Raw genomic sequence first — 20,894 nt, 5'->3', positions numbered from 1 at the left:
GAGCATCACCTGTAGAGCTGCCTCCTCTTCGGCCTCACCGGTGGCTCGGGCTCCTCCTCGCTCAGGCACAACCAGGCGTGGAAGGCGAAGGCACCACCGGGCCACTTCTGGATGGCAGGCACCATGATCCCCGCCATGCCGGGCGTCAGGTCGAAGCACTGCAGCGCCCGGGGGGGTCCCTCGACCCGCGCCATCCCCGAGAGCGCCCGGATGACGGGCGCCGCGTAGGGATGCGGTCCCCGACCCCGCTCGTGTCGCAGCAGCCGCAGCAGCTGCCGCAGCTCCCCGGGGCGGATGGAGAGGCTGCCCAACGCCCGCAGCAGCTCCAGCAAATTTTCGGAGCAGGCTGCCGGCAGCGCTGGCTCGGTGGCCAAGGCACCCAACAGGCAACCGACCATGCCTGCCTTGACACAGGTGAGGCGGCTGGGCAGGGAGGCTTCACAGAGCCGCTGCAGCTGGCCCGAGAGGAAGACCTGCAGCTCCTGGCAGGCCAGCGCTGGCAACCAGGCCAGCAGGATGAGCAGGGGTTGCTCGTTGCGGATGGGACGCACCGGGAAGGAGCCGTGGTCACCTTCCACTGCCTGCCAAAACACAAGAGCCGGTTGGTGGAGACCCGCGTGTATCAAGTGTCTTGGAAACCCCATGCATCAAAAGGCTTGAAGACCTCCACGGATCAAAAGTCTTGAAGACCTCCATGCATCTAGGATCTTGAAGAACTCTGTGCATCAAGGATCTTGGAGACTCCCGTGCACCAAGGGTCTTGGAAACCCCATGCATCAAAAGTCTTGAAGACCTCATGCATTGAAAGTCTTGGAGACCTCTGTGCATCAAGGATCTTGGAGACCCCCGTGCACCAAGGGTCTTGGAAACCCCATGCATCAAAAGTCTTGAAGACCTCATGCATTGAAAGTCTTGGAGACCCCTGTGAATCAAGAGTCTTGAAGAACTCTGTGCATCAAGGATCTTGGAGACCTCTGTGCATCAACGGTCTTGGAGACCCCCATGCATCAAGGGTCTTGGAGAACCTCCATGCACCAAAGGTCTTGGAGACCCCCGTGCATCAAGGGTCTTGGAGACCCCTGTGCATCAAGGGTCTTGGAGACCCCCGTGCATCAAGGGTCTTGGAGAACCTCTGTGCACCAAGCAACTTTGAGACCCTCCATGCATCAAGCATCTTGGAGACCCTTGCGCATCAAGCGCCCTGAAGACTGCCACGCATCAAGCATCTTGGAGTCTGCTGTGCATCAAGCACTCTGAAGACCCCTATGCATCAAGCATTTTGGAAGCCCCTGTGCGTCAAGCATTTTGGAGATGTTGGCATGTCCAGCAGTACCAGCACAAGGACTACCACATCAGAAAGGACTCAAATCTTCCCAAAGCTGAACATGACTCCAAGCTAAAGATGGCCCCAGGACCCCTCAGGACCAAGGCGATGGGAAACTAGCAGGGTGGAGAGGACCGACGGTCTGCCGGGGGCTGAGTTCCACCATGAACCAACAGCACTGAGGGCTTTGCTCGGCGTAGAGAACTGGGAATGCTCACCATGTTGAGGAGCTCCTGGAGCAGGCGTTGGGTGGGCTGGCCTTGGCTCCTCAACACCTCGTAGAGGTGGGCATAGCCGATGCGCTCCTTGAACACCTCCTGCAAGCACCCGGGCATGTGGGACCCCACACCGAGCCCCACCACGTGCTGCTTTCACCCCAGCCCACCTTGCGAGGGGAAAACCCCCAAACCCATCCGCTTTTGGGGTGTCCTCCCCGCCTCTGGTCTGCTGCCCACCTTGGCTGAGGGCGAGTTGCTCATGATGGCGGTGAGCACTCTGACAGCGTGGACCGCGATGGCATCGGAGCTGCCGTCAAAAACCTATGGTGACATGGGGATGGTGGGTCCACCATTAGGTTGGGGGGACACAGCCCACCACACCCGGTGGTTTGGTTACGGGGTAGCCCCACACGATACCTGCTGGAGCCCATCCCCATCCGGTGGCTGCGCGGGGACCTGGTCCTGAGCTTCACCCACCTCCCGCGAGCTGCTGAGGTAGAGCTGTGGGACACAGGGTGCGTGTCAGCCCTGGGGAACGGCACCCGGTACAGGGTGGGAGGAAGAGGGAAGGGGTTATGGAGGGTCCCCACCCTGGGAATGCTGCTGCACTGCGGCCACCCCACCCCAGCATTGTTTAGAGCCAGGAAGGGTGAGGATGGAGATGAGGGTGCCCAAGGTGCCCAACCCTGGTGTCACCAAGGGGGAACACCAAGGTGGCCACCCTGGTACCTTGCTGTTCTGGAGGAGGCGGATGATGTGCTCGAAGCAGTTGTTGCTGAGAAACACGGCTTGGAGGACCGGGCGGTCCTCGCAGCTCAGCATGGCCGGGATGGCATCTACGGCGAGGTGGAGACAGCTCAGCACCCACCCCGCGTCCCCATCCCCATCCCCGTCCCCCAACCACCTACCCAGCATGAGGACACGGAGAGCGATGAGGCCACCGGCCGCCTCCGGCGCCAAGGAAGCCACGGGCAGATCCGAATTGAGCACCCTGAAGTAACCATCCAGGAGGACACGCAACGGGACGGGGCCGGCGCCGGGACTGCTGCCGTGCAGCACGTGGACCACGGCCACCACGCCACGCAACGCCAGCTCCAGCAACCCGGGGACCGGAGCGGGGGTCCCACCGCCTCCCCGCCGCAGCACCCCCAGCAGAACCTCCACCGCCGCCGGCGTGATGGCCCGCAGCGCGTTGGGCTGTCGGGATGATGGGAGGAGACGGGCGTTTATGTCGCCTATCGCGATATAAAATCCTTCCTTTAAGCTATCCGTGCTGAGCCCGCCGCCTCCGGCGCTGCAGGTTTTACCCCGCTTCCGGGCGCGTGCAAGTTATTTTAAAGCAAAATTTCAGAGCTATTAATTAAATCCTGATTTTTAAGCATCGGGGTAATTAAAACCTATTTCCGCTCAAATTTATTCAGCCGTGAAGTTCTCATCTGCCATCCCGGAGCCAAACCGGCAGCTTCAACTCAACCCCCTCTTTAATTTCATTATTTTTTGTTAGGTAAATCCCCCCGAATTTAGGGCTGGAATTTTAAATAGGATTTTTAAAAGCTTTGGAAAATTCAGACGTTTAATTCCAGCTCCTGGAAGAAATAAAGCTTCGGGGTTTATCACTTGGATGATGATCCCAAGTCCTTTCCCAACGCTACCTTGGATCCGGAGAGGACGGCCCCAAAAAGATGGATCAGTCGGAGCTGGAGCGTTTCGGGGAGCTGCGCTCCCGTTTGGAAACTCTCTGCGAGGATGAGGAGGGGGAAGATTGATTTCGGGGAGGAAGCAGTGAACAAAAATAAAAAAAGGGAAAATAAAAAAATCCCTTTTCTGCCCAAATCCACCTCAAAACTCAGCCCACGTGGGCGCTGGACGCTGTCGACGATGGAGGGGATGAGGATGCTCAATTTTTTTGCGGCTCTGGTTGCGGCACGGGAGCTATTTTTAACCCCCCCAAAACGGGGTTTTGCCCAGAAACAGGGTTCGGTTGGGGGATTTACGGGCGGTTGGGTGCGTCGGGAGTTTTAGGTGATTTTTTGCAACGCCTTTGCCTTGGGGTGAGGGTTTTTGGGGGGTTTCCCCAGAAAAAAAAAAGAGAAAAAAATCCCCCTTTGCATTGATTTTTGCGGGCTCCTCAGGTCATGAAGGACTTGATCCCCGCTTCGGGATCCTATACCTGCCCCCAGGACCCCCTACGTGCCCGGGGGCACGTACGGGGTCCCGGGGGCATGTATAGGATCCTATATTTGCCCCTGAATCATACAACAATACTGGAGCAGGTATAGGATCCTATATTTGCCCTTCCCTATGGGTCCTGGGGCAGGTATAGGCTCCTACACTTACAGGGGCAGGTATAGGATAACCAGGGGCAGGTATAGGCTCCTATATTTGCCCCTCACTACGGGCACATATGGGGTCCTGGGGCGGGTATAGGACCTTTTATTTCCCTCGAATCATATACAGACCCTAGGGTAGGTATAGGATCCTATATTTGCCCTCGAAGCATATACTGATCCTGGAGCAGGTATAGAATCCTATATTTGCAGGGGCAGGTATACGATAACCTGAGGCAGGTATAGGATCCTGTATTTGCCCTCAAATCATATACTGATCCTATATTAGCCCTGGAATCATATACTGATCCTGGGGAGGGTATAGGATCCTATATTTGCTCTTGAATCATATACTGATCCTGGGGAGGGTATAGGATCCTATATTTGCTCTTGAATCATATACTGATCCTGGGGAGGGTATAGGATCCTATATTTGCCCTCAAATCATATACTGATCCTGGAGCAGGTATAGAATCCTATATTTGCAGGGGCAGGTATACGATAACCTGAGGCAGGTATAGGATCTTGTATTAGCCCTGGAATCATATACTGATCTTGGGGCAGGTATAGGATCCTATATTTGCTCTTGAATCATATACTGATCCTGGGGAGGGTATAGGATCCTATATTTGTTCTCGAATCATATACTGATCCTGGGGAGGGTATAGGATCCTGTATTTGCTCTCGAATCATATACTGATCTTGGGGTAGGTATAGGATCTTATATTTGCCCTGAAATCATATACTGGTCCTGGGGCAGGTATAGGATCCTGTATTTGCTTTTGAATCATATACTGACCCTGGGACAGGCATAGGATCCCATATTTCCCTTCCCTATGGGTCCTGGGGTAGGTATAGGATCCTATATTTGCAGAGGCAGGTATAGGATAACCTGAGGCAGGTGTAGGATCCTATATTTGCCCTCGAATCACATACTGATCCTGGGGCAGGCATAGGATCCTGTATTTACTCTCCAATCATATACTGACCCTGGGACAGGCATAGGATCCCATATTTGGCCATCCCTATGGGTCCTGGGGTAGGTATAGGATCCTATATTTGCAGAGGCAGGTATAGGATAACCTGAGGCAGGTGTAGGATCCTATATTTGCCCTCGAATCACATACTGATCCTGGGGCAGGCATAGGATCCTGTATTTACTCTCCAATCATATACTGATCCCGGGGAGGGTATAGGATCCTGTATTTGCCTTTGAATCATATACTGGTCCTGGAGCAGGTATAGGATCCTGTATTTGCCGTCGAAGCCTACAGTGATCCTGGGGGAGCTACAGGCTCCTATATTTGCAGGGGCAGGTATAGGATAACTCGAGGCAGGTATAGGATCCTACAGTTGCCCTCCCATGAGGGCATGTAGGTGGTCCTGGGGCAGATACAGGGTCCTATATTTTCCCTTGAATCATATAGTGATCCTGGGGCAAGTATAGGCTCCCATACTTACAGGGGCAGGTATAGGGTAATCTGGGGCAGGTACAGGCTCCTATATTTGCCCCTCATTATGGGCACATATGGCGTCCTGGTATAGGACCCTATATTTCCCCTTGAACCATATAGTGATTCTGGGACAGGTATAGGCTCCTATAATTACAGGAGCAGGTATAGGATAACCAAGGGCAGGTTTAGGCTCCTGTATTTGTCCCCCACTATGGGCACATATGGGGTCCTGGGGCATGTATAGGACCCTATATTTCCCCTTGAACCATATAGCGACCCCGGGGCACGTATAGGCTCCTATACTTACAGGGCAGGTATAGGATAACCAGGTGCAGGTATAGGCTCCTATATTTGTCCTCCGCACTACAGGCACATATGGGCTCCTGGCATAGGCTCCTATATTTTCCCTTGAATCATACAGTGATCCTGGGGCAGGTATAGGCTCCTATACTTGCAGGGGCAGGTATAAGATAACCAGGGGCAGGTATAGGCTCCTATACTTGCAAGGGCAGGTATAGGATAACCAGGGGCAGGTATAGGCTCCTGTATTTGTCCCCCACTATGAGCACATATGGGGTCCTGGGGCATATATAGGACCCTATATTTTCCCTTGAATCATACAGCGACCCCAGGGCACGTATAGGCTCCTATACTTACAGGGCAGGTATAGGATAACCAGGTGCAGGTATAGGCTCCTATATTTGTCCTCCGCACTACAGGCACATATGGGCTCCTGGCATAGGCTCCTATATTTTCCCTTGAATCATACAGTGATCCTGGGGCAGGTATAGGCTCCTATACTTGCAAGGGCAGGTATAGGATAACCAGGGGCAGGTATAGGCTCCTATACTTGCAGGGGCAGGTATAAGATAACCAGGGGCAGGTATAGGCTCCTATACTTGCAAGGGCAGGTATAGGATAACCAGGGGCAGGTATAGGCTCCTGTATTTGTCCCCTACTACGAGCACATATGGGGTCCTGGGGCATATATAGGACCCTATATTTTCCCTTGAATCATACAGCGACCCCAGGGCACGTATAGGCTCCTATACATACAGGGCAGGTATAGGATAACCAGGGGCAGGTATAGAATCCAGCATCTACCCCCAAATCATCTACCTTCCCCTGAATACCATATGCCCCACGGATCCTATACGCTCCTGGATCCCACCCCCACCCCAGCACCCTCCACCCGCCCCGGGGTGCTCTACGCACCCATGGATCCCATACTGACCCTCTACGTGGCCCCAGATCCCGCTGCCAGAGCACCAAAGCCCCCCCCCCCCCACCCCCTTTACCTTGGAAGAAGGCGCCGAACTCGGGGGGCAAAGGGGCCGGGGCGAACTTGTATTTACTCTTCTCCTTGGCGCTGATGAGTTCCCTGGAAAGAGAGGGGTGAAGGGGGGGGGTGCAGGGGGGTTTTGGGGTGCAGGGGGGGGTGTGGTGGTGGGGGGGTGTCCCCGCTCACCCGCTCAGCTGCCGTCGCCAGGTCTGGTAGGGGTCGAAGAGGCACTCGCAGAGATGCAGGGCGTAGAGCATCCCGCTCTCCAGCTGCACCCCGCTCCCCTCATCCGCCCGGATGGTCCTCAGCTGCCGGAAAAGCGGAGCAGGATTAACCCCCCCCCCCCAAAAAAAAAAAAGTCTCCTCCCTGGGCTGAGCCCCCCCAGCTCGGCGCAGGGGGTTCCCCCCACGTCCTCACCTTGCTGGCACAGACCCGCAGCAGCTTCAGCACCTCCGGGATGAAGCCGGGGGTTTTGTCCCCTTGGATGTTTTCCGGGTTCCTGTGGGGAGGGGGGGTAATATATGGGGGGGGGGGGGGGGGTGTTAATGCATCGGGGGGGGAGGGTTATTGCACCATGGGGGGGGCTGTTGCATCATGGGGGGTTATTGCACTTCTTGGGGTCAGGATGCTATGTTTGGGGAGGTGCTGCACTTCTTGGGGGGGGAATGCTTTGTTTTTCGGGGGGGGCTGTACTTCTTGGGGGGGAATGCTTTGTTTTTGGGGGGGGGCTGTACTTCTTGGGGGGGATGCTGTGTTTTGGGGGGGTCCTGCACTTCTTGGTGGGCGGATGCTGTGTTTTGGGGGGGTGCTGAACTTGTTGGGGGGGGGAATGATGTGATTTCAGGGGGTGCTGCCCTTTGGGGGTTCCTGCACTTCTTGGGGGGAGGATGCTGTGCTTTGGGGGGGTGCTGCACTTGTTGGTGGGGGGAATTATGTGATTTAGGGGGGTGCTGCCATTTGAAGGGGGGTGCTGCCCTTTGGGGGGGTCCTGCACTTCTTGGGGGGAGGATGCTGTGCTTTGGGGGGGTGCTGCACTTGTTGGGGGGGGGAATTATGTGATTTAGGGGGGTGCTGTCATTTGGTGGGGGGTGCCGTGTTTTGAGGGGGTCCTGTACTTCCTGGGGGGGGAATGATGTGTTTCGGGGGGGTGCTGCACTTGTTGGGGGGTGGGAATGATGTGATTTGGGGGGGTGCTGCATTTTGGAGGGGTCCTGCACTTCCTGGAGGGGGAATGATGAGTTCTGGGGGGGTGCTGGACTTCTTGGGAGGGATGCTGTGTTTTGGGGGGGTGCTGTGTTTTGGGGGGTGTTGCTCTTCTTAGGGGGGGAATGATGTGTTTTGGGGGGTGTATGATGTGTTTTGGGGGGGTGTTGCCCTTCGGTGGGGGGGTGCTGTGTTTTTAGGGGGTGCTGCACTTGTTGGGGGGGTGCTGTGTTTTGGGGGGGTGCTGTAATTCTTGCGGGGGGGAATGCTGTGTTTTTGGGGGGTGTTGCCCTTCAGTGGAGGGGTGCTGTGCTTTGGGGGGGTGCTGTACTTGTTGGGGAGGGGATGCTGTGTTTTCAGGGGGGGTGCACTTCTTGGGGGGGGATGCTGTGATTTGGGGGGGTGCTGTCATTTGGTGGGGGGTGCTGTGTTTTGGGGGGGTCCTGTACTTCCTGGGGGGGGAATGATGTGTTTTGGGGGGGTCCTGTACTTCCTGGGGGGGGAATGATGTGTTTTGGGGGGCTGCTGCATTTCATTGGGGGGATGCTGTGTTTTGGGGGGTGCTGCAATTCTTGGAGGGGGTGCTGATCTTCTTGGGGGGGGAAGCTGTGTTTTAGGGGGTGCTGCTCTTCTTGGGGGGGAATGATGTCTTTTGGGGGGGTGCTGCCCTTTGGTGGGGGGGTGCTGTGTTTTGGGGGGGTGCTGTACTTGTTGGAGGGGGATGCTGTGTTTTTTGGGGGGTGGAATGCTGTGTTTTGGGGGGGTGCTGCACTTCCTGGGGGGGGGATGCTGCCCTTCGGCAGGCGGATGCTGTGTTTTGGGGGGGTGGTGGCCACAGGACCCAGAGATGGAGGGGTCCCCTCAGCACCCTTGGGAGGACCGAAACCAGGACCCGTCACAGGGGCCGGTGGGTGGCCCGGGGGGGTCTGTCACCCACCTGCAGATGATGATGAAGAACTTGAGGAGCAGCAGAGCCTGCCCCAAGCCGGCCCCGCCGCCCTCCTCCCGCGGGACCTGGGCCACGCAGTGCCCCAGCTGCTGGCTCAGCACCTGCACCACCTCCCGTGGCAGCACCGGGATCTCCGACGCCGAATCCTCCGGCCTGCCATGGGGAAAAGCAGGATGAGACCCCCACCATCACCACCATCAACCCCTCCATCAAATGTCGGACCACCGCGAGTGGCCGACCACGAGAATCCCAGAATCCCAGAATGTTGGAGGTTGGAAGGGACCTCTGGGGATCCCCCAGCCCAACCCCCTGCCGAAGCAGGGTCACCCACAGCAGGCTGCACAGCACCGCGGCCAGGCGGGGCTGGAATATCTCCAGGGAAGGAGACTCCCCAGCCCCTCTGGGCAGCCTGGGCCAGGGCTCCGTCACCCTCAGAGGGAAGAAGTTCTTCCTCGGGTTCAGCTGGAGCTTCCTCGGCTTCAGTTTGTGCCCATTGCCCCTTGTCCTGTCGCTGGGCACCACTGCAAAGAGTCTGGCCCCATCCTCCTGACCCCCACCCTGCAGATATTTAGAGGCATTTCCAAGGTCCCCTCTCAGCCTTCTCTTCTCCAGGCTGAACAAGCCCAGCTCCCTCAGCCTCTCCTCCTAGGAGAGATGCTCCAGTCCCCTCCTCATCCTTGTAGCCCTGCGCTGGGCTCTCTCCAGTAGCTCCTCATCTTTCTTGAAGTGGGGAGCCCAGCACTGGACACAGCACTGCAGATGGGGCCTCAGTGGGGCAGAGCAGAGGGGGAGGAGACCCTCCCTCGCCCTGCTGCCCACACTCCTCTGAATGCACCCCAGGAGACCATTGGCCTTCTGGGCAGCCAGGGCACGCTGCTGGCTCATGGTCACCCTGTCGTCCCCCAGCACTCCCAGTCCCTCTCCGCAGAGCTGCTCTCCAGCAGCTCAGCCCCAGCCTGTGCTGGTGCCTGGGGTTGTTCCTCCCCAGGCGCAGGACCCTGCCCTTGCCCTTGTTGAACCTCATCAGGTTCCTCTCTGCCCAACTCCCCAGCCTGCCCAGGTCTCGCTGGATGGCAGCACAGCCTGCCGGTGTATCCACCACTCCTCCCAGTTCTGTGTCACCAGCAAACCTGCCGAGGGTGAGCCCCAGGTCCCGCTCACCTGCGGGGCTCCAGTGAGGGGAGGGCGATGATCCGCTCGAAGTTCATGACGAAGGCTTCCAGCCACTGCTGCAGGTACGCCAGGTCCTTCTGCAAGGGAGATGAGGGGATGGAGCCGCTGGCCAATCACAGCCCGCGGTGACCGCCGCCCCGTAGGTATTGGCCAATCGGCAGCTGGAGTGGTCCAGCAGCCCCGCCCCCACCTCGAGGAGCCGCTGGCCAACCGGCACCGGGGGTGTGAGCGCACCCCTGGGAGCCGACAGCCAATCAGCAATCGGAGAAGCACAGCCTGTGAAGCTGCCGGCCAATCAGCACACAGAGCAGAACAACTTGTGGAGACATTGACCAATCAGCAGTCAGGTCAGAACAACCTGTGGAACCGCTGACCAATCAGCACATAGAGCAGGACAACCTGTGGAGCTGCTGGCCAATCAGCACCAAGAGCAGCATAACCTGTGGAGCCACTGGCCAATCAGCACACAGAGTAGAGCTACCTGTGGAGCTGTTGGCCAATCAATATGCAGGTCAGAACAACCTGTGTAGCTGCTGACCAATCAGCAACCAGAGCAGCACAACCTGTGGAGCTGCTGGCCAATCAGAACCCAAAGCAGGAAAACCCATGGAGCCACTGGCCAATCAGCACACAGAGCAGAGCTACCTGTGGAGACACTGGCCAGTCAGCACTCAAGTCAGAACAACCTGTGGAACCGCTGACCAATCAGCACATAGAACAGGACAACCTGTGGAGCTGCTGGCCAATCAACTCCAAAAGCAACACAACCTGTGGAGCTGCTGACCAATCATCACACAGAGCAGGACAAACTGTGGAGCTGCTGGCCAATCAACACAGAGGTCAGAACAACCTGTGGAGACACTGGCCAATCAATACCAAGAGCAACATAACCTGTGGAGCTTCTGGCCAATCAGCACTCAGAGCAGAACAACCTGTGGAGCCGCTGACCAATTAGCAACCAGAGCAGCACAATCTGTGCAGCTGCTGACCAATCAGTACCCAGAGCAGAAAAAAACCATGGAGCTGCTGGCCAATCAGCACATGGAGCAGCCCAACCTGTGGAGACGCTGGCCAATCAGCACTCAAGAGCAGAACAACCTGTGGAACTGCTGACCAATCAGCACAAACAGCAGCAAAACTGTGGACCTGCTGGCCAATCAGCACCCAGAGCACCTGTCCCTGCAGGCAGCTGCCAGCCAATCAGCGGGCAGAGCCGGGCGCCAGCAGCCAGCACCGTGGTTGTGCAAGGCGTGAGTCACCCAGGCCCTGAGCACCCCTGGCCACCCGCCGTGGGGTCACCCACGGCCCCAGCACCCCAATACAGCAACTTGGGGTCACTCAGGTCCTTGTGTACCCCAATACTGCACCTTGGGGTCACCCATGTCCCCACGCACCCCAATACAGCACCTCGGGGTCACCCAGGTCCTTGTGTACCCCAATACTGCACCTTGGGGTCACCCATGTCCCCACGCACCCCAATACAGCACCTCGGGGTCACCCAGGTCCCTGAGCACCCCAGTGCAGCACCTTGGGGTCACCCAGGTCCCTAAGCACCCCAACACCTCTCCTTGGGGTCACCCACGGCCCCAGCACCCCAATACAGCACCTTGGGGTGACCCAGGTCCCTGAGCACCCCAGTGCAGCACCTTGGGGTCACCCAGGTCTCTAAGCACCCCAACACCTCTCCTTGGGGTCACCACCTCTCCTTGGGGTCACCCATGTCCACATGCACCCCAATACCACACCTTGGGGTCACCCAGGTCCCCAAGGACCTCAGTGCAGCACCTTGGGGTGACCCACATCAGCGCCTTGGGGTGACCCACCGCCCCGAGCACCCCAAAACCACTCCTTGGGGTCACCCAGGCCCTTGTGCACCCCAATACCGCACCTTGGGGTCACCCAGGTCCCCAAGCACCCCAACACCACTCCTTGGGGTCACCCATGTCAACACGCACCCCAGTACAGCACTTTGGGGTCACTCACATCCCTGAGCACCCCAATGCCTCTCCTTGGGGTCCCCCATGTCCACACGCACCCCAATACAGCAACTCGGGGTCACCCACGGCCCTGAGCACCCCAGTGCAGCACCTTGGGGTCACCCAAGTCCTTGTGCACCCCAATACTGCACCTTGGGGTGACCCAGGTCCCCACGCACCCCAGTACAGCGCCTTGGGGTCACCCATGTCCTTGTGCACCCCAATACCTCACCTTGGGTTAACCCATGGCCCTGAGCACCCCAGCACAGCACCTTGGGGTCACCCACATCCCCGAGCACCCCAAAACCACTCCTTGGGGTCACCCAGGTCCTTGTGCACCCCAATACCGCACCCTGGGGACACCCAGGTGCCCATGCATGCCAGTGCACCACTTTGGGGTCACCCAGGTCCTTGTGCACCCCAATACTGCACCTTGGGGTCACCCAGGTCCCCACGCACCCCAAAGCCACTCCTTGGGGTCACCCACCGCCCCGAACACCCCCCTGCAGCACCTCGGGGTGACCCCGCTCCCTGAGCACCCCAATGCAGCACCCTGGCGTGACCCGTGTCCCCGTGCACCCCGAAGCCACTCCTCGGGGTCACCCGTACCACCCTGCACCCCAAAGCAGCACCCTGGGGTGTCCCCAGCCTGGGTAGAGACCACCCCCCCTTGGGGACCTCCCCACCCCAAACTCCCCAGGGACACAGGGGGACCCCATTGCTCCCCTGGCACCGCCGCGATGAAAAGGACCCCAAGGGGACCCCCCAAAACCCCCCTGTCACCCCTAAACCCCCCCTCCCGAGCTGCCACCTCCCACCCATCACCCATTTCCCCCCCCAAAAACCTTCCCCCCCCCATTTCCTGCTCAACCGCCAGCACCCAGCGGGACGCACTTGGGGGGTCCCCCCCATGTCCCCCCCCCCCAGACCCCCCGTTACCTCCCCGGCGGGGTGCCCGCCGCCATCCATGACCGAGCCGCGCCGGGACGGGGGGGTTGTTATTTTACGTGTCCCCTGTCCCCCCCCACTTTATGTCCCCCGCCCCCCCCCCCCCCCCCCAGTTTCTCGCCGCCGCCTCGCTTCGCTCTTGTGCAAAGCCACCAAAAAACAACAAAAAAACCCCAAAACCCCAGAGCCTCAGGAAACGCCAAGTCACCCGGCGCCCCAACGGCGTTTCCTCTTCGCCGCGCCCGGCGTCGCTTCGGGGTGGGTCACCCCCCCCCCCCCCGCAATCCCCCTCCCCACCCCGAGCCCCTTTGCGCCCACCCAGCAGCTCCGCGACGGGGGACGATGGTCAACGGCGGTTGGCGATGGCCAACGCGGTCAACGTCGGTTGGCGATGGCCGCCCCATCCCCGGTTGGGTTCGAACGCCGCGGAGAACCGGATCGCGCCGACGAGCGTCGCCGGGGTGTGTTGAGTTGGCCAGTTCTCAGCACCCCCTCTCCCCACCCACCCACCCACCCACCCAAATCCAACTTCCCCCCCTCCTTGCACCCACCCGGTGCCGGCGTCCCATCCCGGCGTGGTGCTCACCGGGCCGGTGCCGGCGGCCGCCCCCGCCGGTGCCCGTCCCATCCCGGCTGGCAGAGCCTGTTGGGTGGCTTCTGGGCTCGGCCGGCGCGGTGCCGCCTGGGAGCGGCGTGCCGGCATCTCCGTCCCTCGCCTCGGCGCTGGCAAAGCCACCGGGGTTGTCACCTCCCCACCATGGTGTCCAACCAGGTGGCACCTCACCAGGGTTCTCTGCTGCCCTGCCAACCCAACAATGTGGCCGGTGCTGTCCTCACCACGCCATGGGACACCCCCCCCCCCGGGGACATCGCTGTGACGCTCAGACTGGTGGCATCACCCGTGGCCCCGGGTTCAAGCCACCGAAGGAGCCCGGTAGAAGGTTGACGTGGGCCAGGGGACCTTGTCCTCACTGGGTGTTCGGGGACGTCACCGTGGCGAAGGTCAAGCGTGGTTTTTTGGGAGGTGACACCAAGGTCGCACCTTGGCTCCGGTGCCTCTCGGAGGTGGCACGGCCACCCCGTCGGCACGGCATGGTGAGCAGGGACACCCCGACGGCGTGGCGTGTCCCTGTACACCCACGCACACCCGATGGCACGTCATGCGTGACCACGCACCCCCCCACGGTGTGGCACGTGTCCCCATGTGACCACGCACACCCGTCGGCGTGGCACGTGTCCCCCAGAGGAGCACGTACATGCATGTCCCCTGTATGACCACGCACACCCGTCGGCGTGACACACGTCCATCCCATGAACCATGGACACCCAACGGCATGGCACGTGTCCCCATACGACCACGGCCACCTTGACGGCATGGTACATGTCCACCCTATGAACCACGCACACACAACGACATGGCACGTGTCCCCATACAACCACGGACACCTGACGGCATGGCACGTGTCCCCATATGACCACGGACACCTTGACAGCGTGGCATGTCCCCACACAATCACGGACATCTCGATGGCGTGGCACACATCCCCAGATATCCATGGACACCTCGATGGCGTGGCACACGTCCCCACACTAACCATGGACACCTTGAAGGCACGTCACACGTCCCCATACAACCACGGACACCTTGATGGTGTGGCACACGTGTGTCCTCATACAACCATGGACATCTTGATGGCATGGCACTTGTCCCCATATGACCATGGACACCTTGATGGTGTGGGACACACGTGTCCTCATACAACCATGGACATCTCAATGGCGTGGCACGTGTCCCCATACAATCACAGACACCTGATGGCGTGGCACGTGTCCCCATATGACCAGGGGCACCTTGATGGTGTGGCACACGCATGTCCCCATACAACCATGGACATCTCGATGGTGTGGGACATGTCCCCATACAACCCTCGACGGCATGGCACGTGTTCCCATATGACCATGGATACCTTGATGGTGTGGCACACGCATGCCCTCATACCACCATGGACACCTCGACAGCATGGCACATGTCCCCATACAACCTTGGACACCTGATGGCATGGCATGTGTCCCATATGACCAGGGACACCTCGATGGTGTGGCACACACATGTCCACATACAACCATGGACATCTCGATGCCATGGCACATGTCCCCACATGTCCATGGACACCTTGACAGCATGGCATGTGTCCCCATATGACAGACACCTTGACGGTGTGGCACATGCATGTCCTCATACAATCATGGACACCTTGATGACGTGGAACATGTCCCTGTACAACCATGGACACCTCGACGGTGTGGCACGTGTCCCCATGTGACCATGGACACCTTGATGGTGTGGCACACGCGTGTCCTCATACAATCATGGACACCTTGATGACGTGGGACATGTCCCCATACAACCATGGACACCTCGATGGCATGGCACACGTCTCCATATGACCATGGACACCTTCACGGTGTGGCACATGTGTGTCCTCATACAACCATGGACACCTCGACAGCGTGGCACATGTCCCCATACAACCATGGACACCTTGACGGTGTGGCACACGCGTGTCCCCATACAATCATAGACACCTTGATGACATGGAACATGTCCCTGTACAACCATGGACACCTCGACGGTGTGGCACGTGTCCCCATGTGACCATGGACACCTTGATGGTGTGGCACACGCGTGTCCTCATACAATCATGGACACCTTGATGACGTGGGACATGTCCCCATACAACCATGGACACCTCGATGGCATGGCACACGTCTCCATATGACCATGGACACCTTCATGGTGTGGCACACGTGTGTCCTCATATAACCATGGACACCTGACAGTGCGGCACATGTCCCTTATGAGCACGGACACCTTGACGGTGTGGCACACGCGTGTCCTCATACAATCATGGACACCTTGATGACATGGAACATGTCCCCGTACAACCACGGACACCTCGACAGTGTGGCACGTGTCCCCATGTGACCATGGACACCTTGATGGTGTGGCACACACTTGTCCTCATACCACCATGGACACCTGAGGGCATGGCAGGTGTCCCCATTTGACCACGGACCCCTCCATGGCATGGCACACGTCCATCCGTGGACCCCTTGATGTCGTGACACGTGTCCCCCCACATCCCCGGACCCCCCCGACGGCGCGACACGCGTCCCCGCGCGACGGTGACCACCCCAGCACCCCGACACCCGTCCCACCACGCACTCCTGACACCGTGGCTCCCACCCCCTCGCGCGACCCCCCGTCACCCATCCCCCCACCAGTATTTCGGGGTTCCCCTGTCCCTGTCCCCCAAAGACCCCCCCAGCGATCCCCACCCCGGTTCCCCGTCCCCCCCTCATCGATCCGGGGTCACCCCCCGGCACCTGCTCCCACAATTTATGGATTTATTTCGTTTTCCGGGCACGGGGGGGGGGGGGGGCCAGGTGGGGGTGACAGCACCCATGGGGGTGACAGCACCCACGGGGACCCCCAAGACGCTGCGACCCCTTCTCCCTAGGGGGGGGTGGCCTTGTTTTGGGGGGTGCAGAAGAACTGGCTGTCCCCAACCCCCCTGGGGACACGGAGGGGCTCTGGGGCTGAAATAAGCCCCTTTTTCCCCTTTTTCACCCCAAAAGTCGGGCCGGGCACCCCCGATTCGTGGGAGCCGGGGGGGGGGGGGACACGGAGACTGGGGGGGGCTCCTGTCCTCCAGGATCTGGCCCCCCCCAAGCTGGGATAATTAGGACAATTAAGGAGATAAGGAAGCGGGTGGGATGAGGGGGACCCCCGGCATTGGGAGGGGGGGGTGTCCGAGGAATGGGGGGGGCTGGGGGGGGTGGGGTGCTGAGGGGGGGTCCCCTTAAGGATGTCCCCACTCCGATGTCACCGGGGTAGGGACGCAGGGACACGGTGCCCTCCCCAAAAGAGGGAAGCACGAATGCGGGGGGGGGGTCACGGGTGGGATACGGGGGGGGGGGGTCACGGGTGGGATACAGGGGGGGGGCCGGGGGGGGGGATGCTGTGCAGGCAGGGGTTCGCTTATAGCCCCCCCCCCCTTCCCCAGCGATGAGGGAAGGTAAAGAGGTGCTGATGGGGGGGTGAAGAGGTGCTACCCACCCCCCCCCCCCGCCCCTTCTTCTCCCCCCCCCCCCCCTTGGGGGGGTCGCGGGGGGGGGTCTCCGGTGCCGCCCTCACCTTGGCGAAGTAAAGCATCCAAAGCTCGTAGAGCCGCTCCCGGGAAGCCATGCCGGGCCGGCACGGCTCGGTACGGCTCGGCACGGCGGGCAGCTCCGCCCCCCCCCGGCCCCCCCCCCTCGGGGCCCTCCCCTAGGTACGGGGGGGGGGGCGGTGACAGGGTTCCACCCCCCTAGCAGCAGGTACGGGGGGGGGGCACCTTCCCACTCTCCCTTTTTACCTTCCCCCCCCCCGCAAATAAAGGGGGGTTGGGGAAGGTAAAAAGGAAGAGAAAATGCCCCCCCCAATCTTAATTATTCCCCCCCCAATTAAACCAGCTGAGCCTTGCGCGCCCCGCGAGGGCGGGTGGATAATCCTGGCTGGGCAGAAGAGGAGGATTTGGGGTTGTTTTCCCCTCTTTCAATTTTTTAATTATTGATTTTAAATTTTTTTTTAAAGTGTCGCCCCCCACCCCCGCGACGGTGTGGTGTGTGGTGGTTTTTTTTTTTTTTTTTTTCCTATCGATGAGCTCGGCGCTCGACGGGTCGCGCCTGCCCCCTGCCATGCGCGCTGGGGGTTGTACGGAGAGCGGGGTGAGGGAGGACAAGATGGCGGCGCCCGGCGGAGGCGAGGAGACGGCGGAGGAGCCGGCCCTGGGGAGGCTGGAGGAGGAAGCGCGGCGGCGGCGGGAGAGGCTGCGGGCCCTGCGGGAGCGGACGCTTCAGGTCGGCGGGGGCTCGGCGGTGTGAGGTGGCTGGAGGAGGAGGAGGGTCGGGAGTGGGGCCTGGTGGGCGGGATGAGGCGGGAGGGCGATGAGGGAGCCACAGAGGGTCTGGGGACGTTGTGGGGGGGATCTCGGGTGTTGTTGGGGATGGAGGAGGGGGCAGAGGGCCTGGAGGAGGAGTTGGAGGGGAGATGGGGGCGATTTGGAGGGAGCTGGGGGGTATTGGGGGGGTTGGGAGAGGTTGAGGAACAGGACAGTGGGATGGGCTGGGGGGGGGTTAGGTTACGGGGTGCTGAGGGGTTAATGGGGGCGAGGGGGTGGCTGACTGGTGTCTGGTGGGTGGGAATGGCGAGGGGGCCGTGGGGTGGGAGGGAGGGAGAGCAGAGAGGAACGGGGCAGAGGGGGACCCAGCTCTGGGACCCTCAGCACAGGACAGAGCTGGAGCTGTGGGAGCGGGGCCAGAGGAGGCCCCAGCAATGATGCGAGGGCTGGAACCCCTCTGCTGGGAGGAAAGGCTGGGAGAGCTGGGGCTGGGCAGCCTGGGGAGGAGAAGGCTGTGGGGAGACCTTAGAGCAGCTGCCAGGGCATGGAGGGGCTGCGAGAGAGCTGGAGAGGGGCTGGGACAAGGGCCTGGAGTGATGGGACAAGGGGTGATGGCTTCAAGCTGAGAGAGGGGAGATTTAGATGAGGTAGAAGGAAGAAATTCTTCTCCAGGAGGGATGTGAATCCCAGAATCACAGAATGTTGGGAGTTGGAAGGGCCCTCTGTGGGTCACCCAGCCCAACCCCCTGCCCAAGCAGGGTCACCCACAGCAGGCTGCACAGCACCGCGGCCAGGCGGGGCTGGAATATCTCCAGAGAAGGAGACTCCCCAGCCCCTCTGGGCAGCCTGGGCCAGGGCTCCGTCACCCTCAGAGGGAAGAAGTTCTTCCTCGGGTTCAGCTGGAGCTTCCTCGGCTTCAGTTTGTGCCCGTTGCCCCTTGTCCTGTCGCTGGGCACCACTGGAAAGAGTCTGGCCCCTTCCTCCTGACACCCACCAATGAGATATTTATAAGCATTTCTAAGGTCCCCTTACAGCCTTCTCATGCCCCATGCCTGGAAACATTCATATCGAGCTTGGAGAAGGCTCTGAGCAACCTGGTCCAGTTGAAGATGTCCCTGCTCGCTGTAGGGGGGTTGGGCTGCATGGCCTCTAAAGGTCCCTTCCCACCCAAACCATTCCGTGATTCTCTGTGGGGTAAGAGGGGTGCAAGTGCAGAAGGAGGGGGCTTGGGATTTGGGTGATGCCCCCGTGATGGTACCGGGTCTCTTTGGTCCCATCTTGCGGGGTCTGCGCTGCCTCCGTAAGACCCCATGGCTTGCCTGGCCTCGGGCTTCCTCTTGCTTTTCTCTTCAGCCTTTGCCGTGGTGCCCCTGGCCTTTGCTAAAAACCCCTCCTCGTGTGATTCAGCCTCTTGATTTTTCCATGTTATCTCCCCAGTTTGCTGGGTTTGCGTCATGTCTGACATCCAGGCCGCAAGCTGGGTTTGGTACAAAGATGAAAACAGAGATTCACCCCGGGGTTAATTAATAACGTGTTAAATTTCTCTGGTGCTTTCTGGGCCTGAAACTTCTCTTCCTTAGAGGCGTCGAGACTCGATTGCCTTTAGTGCAGGCTTGAGGATACCGAGGAACCGGTTGTGTTGCCTGACAAAGCCAGGGCCGAGCAGGTCCATGAGTTGGGATTTTCTTCTCAGATGTGTGCACTGCGGATGGTGCAGCAGGCTCCGAGCTCAGCCTCGGAGGAATTCACGGTGGTGGGTGTAAATCTTGTGCTGGACAAGGTGCTGCTGGCAGCAAAATATCCGGGGTTGTTCCTAAGGAATTTATCTGAAAAGTTCTGCGATGGGGTGAATCCCCACCCAAAAAACTCCTGTTATTTTACCTTGCTGTTCTTGTTGCCTCCGCAAGTGCTGGGCTCTGGATATCGAAACAGAGATTTTTGGGGTTTTTTTACTGGGGCTGAGAGAAGGGTGGAATAAACTTGAGAAACTTGGTAATGAATACCTTGGCAGCACCTACCGAGGAAGGCGGCCGTGCTTCAGCGTGCGTCGGCATGTCCTGATATTGCTTGACTCTCCACTTTTGGGCTGGTAAGGCGGCGTTAGCTCTGCTCCCCTTCTGCCACGTCGTTCTGAATTTGTGGATCCAGGTTAGTACGGTCCAGTAACGTGGGAAGACGTCCTGTCCCTCCGCTGAGGGACCTTCTCTGGGGGTTGTTAATGGGAGCCGTGACTTTGGTGGACAGGCCGAGCGCTTCTTGCTGTGTCTCTTGCCCAGAGGTGTTCGTTATTATCGGAGAGCTGAGCTTTCCAAAAGGGGAAGGTGGGCTTCAGCCCTGCGCTCCGCCTTACCGAGAAGAAAAGCTGTTGGAAAGAAAAGCTCCTTCTGAAAGAAAAACCCTTTCCTTTCTTTTCTGCCCCGACTGGCCAGCTTAGAGAGAGTGAGGCAGAGCGGTTGTGGAGGGCGTAGCACATGAGGTCTTGTTCTCATCTGCTTTATTTATTTCTTAAAATTTTGGGCAAGGTTTTTTGACTTGGTCCCTGCGAGGGCTAAAGCTGTTCTCACTTCTTTTCCATGAGTAGCATCTCGTGCGTGGCACCGGCGTACTGTGCCCTCGAGGCTAATGCCCGGTAGCCTGTGCTGGCTCCTGGTAGACCTGTCCTGGTGAGTTTGTCCTAAGCTTTCTAAATCCCGTTTTACTTTTGGCTTTTGCAGCCTCCTCGGACAGAGTTCCACCGTTTAATGACAAAACTACCTCCTTTGGTTTTAAACCCGTTAAATGAAAGTTGCCTTGGGCGCTCTCTCACGCAGCCCTTTTGAGAAATGTGAAATAATCATTCTGTGTTTGTATTCATGATTTTTATAGCACACTTGATCTCTCTTCCAGGCTCAAGCTGTGGTCTGTGAAGCCTGTCCTTGTAGAAAAACCTCTCTGCATCGTCTCAGTGGCTTTTCCTTGTCCCTCTGTCGACTGCTGGGCTGCCCTTTTGCCGAGAGCGGTTCCGGGGCTGCGTGCCTGGCTCAGGATGTGGGACGCTCGTCGGCTGACAGCGCTGGCGCACAATTTCCTGTTGTGTGTTGTTTTTTTTTTTTCCTA

At 59.1% G+C, this 20,894-nt stretch overlaps 2 protein-coding genes across 4 annotated transcripts in view; one reads left to right on the top strand and one right to left on the bottom strand.

The window, feature by feature from the left end:
• NBEAL2 (neurobeachin like 2) overlaps nt 1-17,143 on the bottom strand; it is a 36,110-nt gene extending 18,967 nt beyond the window's left edge. For 2 of the 3 annotated variants that reach the window (XM_075419957.1, XM_075419959.1), the window contains exons 1-13: nt 17,054-17,143; nt 9,920-10,008; nt 8,747-8,911; nt 7,024-7,105; nt 6,792-6,913; nt 6,622-6,704; nt 3,195-3,280; nt 2,451-2,739; nt 2,272-2,378; nt 1,960-2,043; nt 1,780-1,863; nt 1,543-1,641; nt 10-581 (exon numbers count right to left, since the gene is read on the bottom strand). In XM_075419957.1, coding sequence (XP_075276072.1) covers nt 10-581; nt 1,543-1,641; nt 1,780-1,863; nt 1,960-2,043; nt 2,272-2,378; nt 2,451-2,739; nt 3,195-3,280; nt 6,622-6,704; nt 6,792-6,913; nt 7,024-7,105; nt 8,747-8,911; nt 9,920-10,008; nt 17,054-17,104 — 1,913 coding nt within the window. In that variant the 5' untranslated portion in view covers nt 17,105-17,143. Of the gene's footprint in view, nt 1-9; nt 582-1,542; nt 1,642-1,779; nt 1,864-1,959; nt 2,044-2,271; nt 2,379-2,450; nt 2,740-3,194; nt 3,281-6,621; nt 6,705-6,791; nt 6,914-7,023; nt 7,106-8,746; nt 8,912-9,919; nt 10,009-12,846; nt 12,882-17,053 lie in introns of those variants that run through there. The other variant, XM_075419958.1, reaches the window with a different exon arrangement.
• A 62-nt stretch (nt 17,144-17,205) lies between these two features.
• The window catches only part of CCDC12 (coiled-coil domain containing 12), a 57,246-nt gene continuing 53,557 nt past the window's right edge, over nt 17,206-20,894 (top strand). Inside the window, exon 1 of the mRNA XM_075419960.1 lies at nt 17,206-17,757. Within this exon, the coding sequence (XP_075276075.1) occupies nt 17,557-17,757 (201 nt within the window). The 5' untranslated portion in view covers nt 17,206-17,556. The remainder of the gene's footprint in view (nt 17,758-20,894) is intronic.

Source organism: Opisthocomus hoazin, chromosome 4, assembly GCF_030867145.1.
Source record: "Opisthocomus hoazin isolate bOpiHoa1 chromosome 4, bOpiHoa1.hap1, whole genome shotgun sequence".
Lineage (NCBI taxonomy): Eukaryota > Metazoa > Chordata > Aves > Opisthocomiformes > Opisthocomidae > Opisthocomus > Opisthocomus hoazin.
This window is presented reverse-complemented; position numbering and strand designations above follow the sequence as displayed.